We start from the raw sequence: 6,767 nt of genomic DNA on the forward strand, positions 1-6,767 counted from the left end.
CAACCAAGAAGGATTAAATGGAGGAGGGGGAATCTGATGAGGGAGTAACTATGTGTGATTCCTATAGACATAGTTGTCAGGTTGTTCAGACTTTGGATACTATGTGGCCCTATGAGCAGTGGAAATTTGTCTAGGTTTCTCACACAAAATGAGCAAAGTGAGATAGTGGTGAAGCAACAGAGAAGAGTTAATCAGCCACAAAGAAAGGAAACACTCAAGATAGGAGGATTTGTTCAGTCTAATTTTGCTTCCAGTCAGAAAGCCCCTTCCCATCCCCCTCCCCCAACCTTCCCAAGCTAAAGATTACTTAGAAAGCCTTACTTTAGAGAGGTGCCTGTCTCCTCCAAGCAAGCACAGCAAAGAGCAAAATGCAAATGTTACCAAAAGCATTTCAGCATAATCCCAAATTACAATCTCCCAATTATTTTTCCCCGGTAAAATGAGTAACCAGCAAGCAACACTTCACTTACACTGAACAACTCAAAAACGATTTCAAAATTTGGGCCATTAAAATTAGTCCTCAGTTTAGTCAGTGTAGGTAAAGTGTTACAGAAAGACAACTTCTTGCTTTTCCATCACTTCCGTTTCTTACAAACTAAGCTGCTCTAGTTAAGGTAGGGGAAACAATGGTGGGGACATCAAGAAACTTGGACTTGTTTCGCTTGTAAAAATGGAGCAGATCAGTGAGTAAATATGAGTGGAGAGGGGAGGGAAAGGAGATGTCTCAACATCATCCCTGGACACTAAAAAGGATCGACTGAGCCTTCACACCACATATAGATGATCTAGAGTCCCAGACTAATCTCTCCACCCTACACATAGGGCTTCTGTAACCTGGTTCATACTTCACCTAGTAATAGTGTCCTTGATTGGGGGATAACCACATGTAAAGGGGAAAAAAATCATCCAAGCTCTGTACTTAAAAGAAAAAAATTGCCCTTTCTGTCTCCTCACTGTCCAACAGATGATTTCTTCCCCAAACAGGGTGACTGTGTATTTGAAGGGGCTTCTCTGAGTAATGTTGTGTGTGACTGAAGAGGACATGATTTGTGGCTTGGCTGAAGAACTTTTGATCTTCTTTGTGGATATGGTAATTACTAGATCTCTTGAGAGGGTATTAGATGGACTGCCAGCTGACTAAACTAAGCTTCAGTGCCACCAGTTTACTATCTGGTAGTGCAGAGAGGAGCAGGGAGAGAGAAAACTCCTTTGCTGTCTCAGATTCCCTATCAACTAGCCAGAGGGATGGTCCCAAGGGTTTTGGGTAAGCAAGAAGTGGCCTTTCTTTTCAGTTCCAGCTGTTGGAGTCCCATGGATGACCAGCCTCCCCTACTTTCTGGCTCTGGTCCCCATCCATGGGAAAGCTTTTGCTCTGACTGCAAGTAATTTATTTATGAAACAAGAAATAAATAAATTACGACCACTGGCGGTGGGTGGGTCAGTTGGGCAGGTAGGGCAGCACTCTCCAAAGGAGATCTCAGGGTGGAGACAGTCTTTCATGTCTTCACAGATTACTTCATCACACAGGACAGTCCCAGTGTCACACACACAGATTCTGCAAGGCTCAGGTTTCCATACATCCTTATCATTATACCTCTGCCCTTCATGAACACAGCTGTTTGCATTTTCTGTACCAAAGGGAGGAGGGTAAGAGTATGCAAGAAAGTAGAGTAATGGGTGAGAAAGAGGAAAGCCAGAAGAGAAAAAGAGAAATAGAGTTATAATGTTGGCATTGTTGCGGCAGTCATTACAATTCAAAAAGTCAAATATAAAATCTCAGGTCTTAGAGATAATTTCAATGTCAGTAAAGACCACTTTTTCCTCTTGGGCTACTACCAAGTAGAACATAAAGGATTTATTTTTCCCCCCAAAGATACTGTCACCAATGAAATGCCCAAACCCAGTAATATGGCTGACAGAAGGGAAGTTAGTAGAGTTGGCTACACTGAATGTTTTCTGCAATCTCTCAGGCCCTTTGGGAATAGCTGCTGTTGGGAGTAGGCCCTGAAGGTTCACAAGTGGATACTAGCCTAAATTCCTCTCTTCTCTGGTAGCTGAGCTACAAAGAGGGCAGAGTGGGAGAGGCAAGAGGAAGAAATTGTAACTCCAGTGAGACCTCCAAGACTGGCATTTCTTTGAAGATGAAGTGATTTACACCAGAGAGATAGAGAGGTGGGTAGTTCTCACAGAAACAGAGTGAGAAGCGTTTGGTTTATCCTACCTTTTGCCTGGGTTTTACTGGGTTGGCTAATCACATATGACCTCAAAGGCATTCTGTTGAATCTGTCAGAGTTTTTACCCACAAAATACAGTTAACAGTTTCCAATATGATACCTATTAAGGGACATGGGAGGGGGGGTTGGGTAGTGGAGATGCTCAGAACTGCTTTGCAATGTGTTAGGATTAGGATAGCTGTGTGGAGTTAAAGAGTCATAGCAGAGCCAAAATTCTCAGTCCCATGTTAAGATACACATGATGTAAGGGGTTGGGCACACATACCTTCCCCAAACAGCAAGGATTGTGTCTTATTTATATTTGTGTTCTCCTCTCAGTGGCTAGAATAATGCTTTGTATATTATAATAGCTTCTTTTACAAAGTCTTGTGTAATAAATGAATGAATGAATACAGAATCATCTGTGTCCCTAATGTCTCACTTAATTGTGCCTTCTTAGAGAAAGCCAACTTCCATTTCCACGACATTTGGTTCCCTGATGGTTAGAAGGGACACAGATTGACTAGTAATGTCAAGTCTAGACAATCCAGCCCTGACTACCTAGAAAGGCTGAGGGAACAGAGCAAAGATGAGTCCTGCTTACTGTCCCATCCCATCTGGAATTTGTGTTGCAAAGGAGCTCTTTGTTGACAAGGGAACTGAGCATACTGTGCCAAAGAGCTGGCTGCATTGGCAGCATGTGCTCAGGAGAGTTCAGAGCTGGTTTTCTCATCAAAAACCTGAAAGTAGAGGCATCAAGGACTGAATAATAAGAGAGAGTTCTAAACCAAAGGAGAGAAAGGAGATTGACCTGCTCACTGCTCTGGAAGAGACGGTGTTACCTTTTGAATATAAAGGGATTTTTATTTTTCCATTTTCCATAGGGAAAATGCTACTGGTCCAGAAGTATAATATTGGTAGAGTAAGCAAATCTTGGTGATATGCAGAAGCTGCTTGTGAAAATGTAGCTTCTAAGGGAACACTAGAATGCAGCTTACTGGTATTGATGGGTTCACCCTTGGCGACCCAGGGACTTGACCCAGGTGGGGACAGGATTGGCTGGATAGCTACAAGAAAAGCTGGAAAGTTGTAGGGGAAATAGCTCCATTTACTGGTTGATATTTTCCCCGTTGGGATCACTGGGACCTGGCCTCAGGAAGCATGGAAGGGTCAGGAGCTGAGCAGAAGCCAGAAACTGGACAACTGAGTCAGGTGTGACCGTAGGCAAATTATGTAAAGAAAAGCCTGAGTAATTATCTATGACTGAAACTTGTGGAAGTGTGCTTCTGTACAAACACTGCTGCTTTAAAATCGAGCCAATGTAGTAACTGGATAACTTAGGTGTGGACAGAGGAGCTCAGCACCATTAATCGACATAATTACTGTTAATAAACGGCTGGTGATAGCATCACAATGGGCCCCTATAAGGTTACCCTAATTATGGCTGTACTGTATGTTACCCTTTGTGGGAGCCCTATAAAAAGCTACCTCTTTCTGAGAATTGTTTGTCTTTGCCATCCAGAGAAGGGCTGGAGCCCCCATGGTGGCGGCTGGGAGGTGGGGGAGGAGGGCATTGTGCTAAGGGTGGGAGCCTGGGGGAGCCCACCGGACCTCTTCTCTCATGAATGAGCCTTTTCTGAGCTCACACAGAGCCCGATTCACAGGTCTCTGCGAGGAACCAGTTTAAAATAAATACGGGCAGCATTTCAACTCCATCTGGAACCCATCGCTGCCAATCTCCCAAATGCAAACAAACCTTCACAATAGGGGATTGAGGTCTCTAGCTTGAACTGAAGAGAGCTTTCAGAGGCGCAGACTCTGAAATGCAGATGTGGGTCACAGACACCCGAGCCAAAAACACTTCAATCCCTTGGGAAGGCATTAGCGATCTCTAGGTTTCTAACATTTTTTGACGTCTCTCTAGGCTGCCCCTGTTCCCCACGTCACATCTTTGGGACCAGGGGGAGCAGCGGAAAATGAGCCAGGACACGCGGGCAGGGCAGCCTCTCTGGGGCAACGTTACCTAAACTGCCTTCTGGGAGGAGCCACTGAAGTTCTGGACACAACCAGGCACCTCCGAAATGAATTCCTTGGAACCAAGAGGCAGCAGTGAAAGCTCTTTGCCATTTTAGAAAGCGATTCAAGACACTGGATGGAGGACTTTAGATGGGGAAGGGGTTGTATTTTTGTTTTTTGGCGGGGGCGGGGGGGTTCCTCAAAGGTTGGATGAGATGCACAACTGATTCAGAGACCGGCAGTTAGAGTGGTTTGAGAAAAGAGAATTTGAGGTTGGGAAAGTGTCAATTCGATGGCCAGACAAAGATAAGACCATAATTTACTCAGACTGCGTGTAGAAAATGCCACATCACTGGACCGCCTTGTATATCCCCTGATCTATCCTCCCAAGTGCCCCTGATGGCGAGCACTTTTTGGCCACTCCAGCTCTCCCTGGCAAGTCAGCCCAGCTAATGAACGGAAACTCCGTCTGAGTGCCGGGGGACGGCATTCCACATCGTTTCTGGAATCCTCGCCTGCTTTCAGAGAAGAGGGAGAGCGCCTCGTCAGGAGAGTGACTTTTTCCCCCTTTAAAGTTTTCCCTCTAAGATTGATTTACAATCTGTAACATACAAAGAAGGGGGCAGACATCCCAGCTATAGGAAACCTGCCCAAACACGTGGAGAAAAAAAGTATGAAAAGAAAAAAAAAGTCCTTTCTACCTAATAAACTTTCCAGGCTTCGTTTGTCCTGACTAAAATCCCAGACTGGGGAACCTTTCCGAAGACGGTTGCAGGGAGGGTGCGGGCAATCCGGGCTTAGATTTGGGCTGTAAACCTTAAGACCCCCAGTTGCATCGAGATGAAAGATTTATAGACATAATCAACTGGCCTCCCCTTCCACCCCCTCCTGATACTGTGGTGTGTAGAGTTCTAGAACTGTACCAAAGTAGTTCTTTGTATTGCACTCCCACCTCTAGCCCAGGAAAGGGGGGTTTGCTATTTTAACGGGTGTTTGGAGTAAATTGCCTGGTGAGTCTGGAATGCTTTCTACCCTTCAGGTAGCCCCCAGAGAGAGAGAGAGAGAGAGAGAGAGAGAGACAGAGAAATCCGTGAAAGCTTCTGGGATGCAGCAGGAGTGGCTTAAGAGTGCCTTTGAGCCCTCATTGCACCTTGTTAACGGTAGTGGGAAGGAAAAGAGTAAGGTCTCTAAAAGCCGCACAAAAATCTTTGTGGGCAAGTCTGTCTCGGAGTATTCCTTTTGTCTAGCTCCCCTTTGAACCCCCACCCCCATCAGACCATGGAAGTTAACCCCTTGGCTCCTGGCTGCTTTGTTAACCAACAGACACAGACCATCCTTCTCCTCCATAGATAGATGGGCTGTGACCCGTCTACTGACCTCTGACTGTTCAGGCGAGAAGTGTGAGGCGCCTGAACGAATGTTAGTGTGGATATCTGAGGGGAAGAAGAGAGAGAGAGACAGAGACACAGAGAGAAAGAAAGAGACAGAGACAGAAACAGAGAGAGGGAGAGAAAGAGAAAGAATATGAATTTATAAACGCTTTCAGAAAAAAAACTTTTTTCCCCATTGAATAACTCTAAAGTGTCCACCGACATTAGCTGTAATAGTCTTCCAGAGTATATTCACCCCAACTTTCGGGAAGAGAGAGGAAGAGAAGGCAACAGTCTGGTGAGAGAGACCTGGGTCCCTGATCCCCCTTCAGGCGCCGGAAGGGTATCACTTGCTACTATATCACCTGCTGGTAGGGAGAAATGACCAGTGGGCTCCAGGAGGACCCTCGTCGAGCTGAGACGAAGCTACAAGAAAAGGTAAGGAAAGGAGAAACTTACGGACATCCACTTCCTGACACCGGACAGCAGCTATCAGCAGCACCTGGGCAGTGGCCAGAAGCAGCAGAGTCCTTGGATCCCCCAGGTGAAACATGACTAACCCGGGACCCTCTGCCGAGGAGGATGAAGGAGGCGGCGGAGGAAGGTGCTGGTCCCGGTTTCTACCGCGCCCTCATGCAGCCGGCCCCGCTGGAAAGGACAAGCTGGAGGGAGTCCCAAGCAGCCTTCCAGGACTCTGCACCTAGCACCCGCTTGCGGCTCCCGTTATATGCGCTCTGCCCTTCCCGGGAACCAGCGGATAAGCCGAGAGCACAGGCCACCCCCTACCCCCTGCAGCGCTGTAACCTGAGCTTCTTCCCCCGACCCCTCCCCCTGCCCCATACCAGGCTCTGGGCCAGACCTTTCCTCCCACCCTGCCCCTCATTTTACACCTGCCCCTCTCCAGAGCACCTCTCCTTCCCAGCACTCCATTTCCCTCCCTCTCCCAGGATGCCCCCAGTTGAGGAAAGAGGAGAGTCACATTGGACGCCCCCCACCCCCGTTCTCCCTCAGGAATGCAAAGCGCCCCACCACCACCTCCACAGGCAGGAGAAGAGGTTGCCAGGAGGAGGGGGTGTCTCCGGCCCCTCCCCTCGGAGCTCTGCCCAGGGAGCAGGAGAGGGAGGGAAGTGTTTGCAGAGGAGAGGGCACTGAGCCCTGGATGGAGGAG

General features: G+C 47.4%; 1 protein-coding gene across 1 annotated transcript in view; it reads right to left on the reverse strand.

The window, feature by feature from the left end:
* COL2A1 (collagen type II alpha 1 chain) overlaps window positions 1–6,152 on the reverse strand; it is a 46,934-nt gene extending 40,782 nt beyond the window's left edge. The window contains exons 1-2 of the mRNA XM_027844419.1: window positions 6,059–6,152; window positions 1,422–1,628 (exon numbers count right to left, since the gene is read on the reverse strand). Coding sequence (XP_027700220.1) covers window positions 1,422–1,628; window positions 6,059–6,152 — 301 coding nt within the window. The remainder of the gene's footprint in view (window positions 1–1,421; window positions 1,629–6,058) is intronic.
* Window positions 6,153–6,767: the final 615 nt, after the last annotated feature.

The sequence above is a fragment of the Vombatus ursinus genome, unplaced genomic scaffold (genome assembly GCF_900497805.2).
Source record: "Vombatus ursinus unplaced genomic scaffold, bare-nosed wombat genome assembly UNPS02014941.1, whole genome shotgun sequence".
Lineage (NCBI taxonomy): Eukaryota > Metazoa > Chordata > Mammalia > Diprotodontia > Vombatidae > Vombatus > Vombatus ursinus.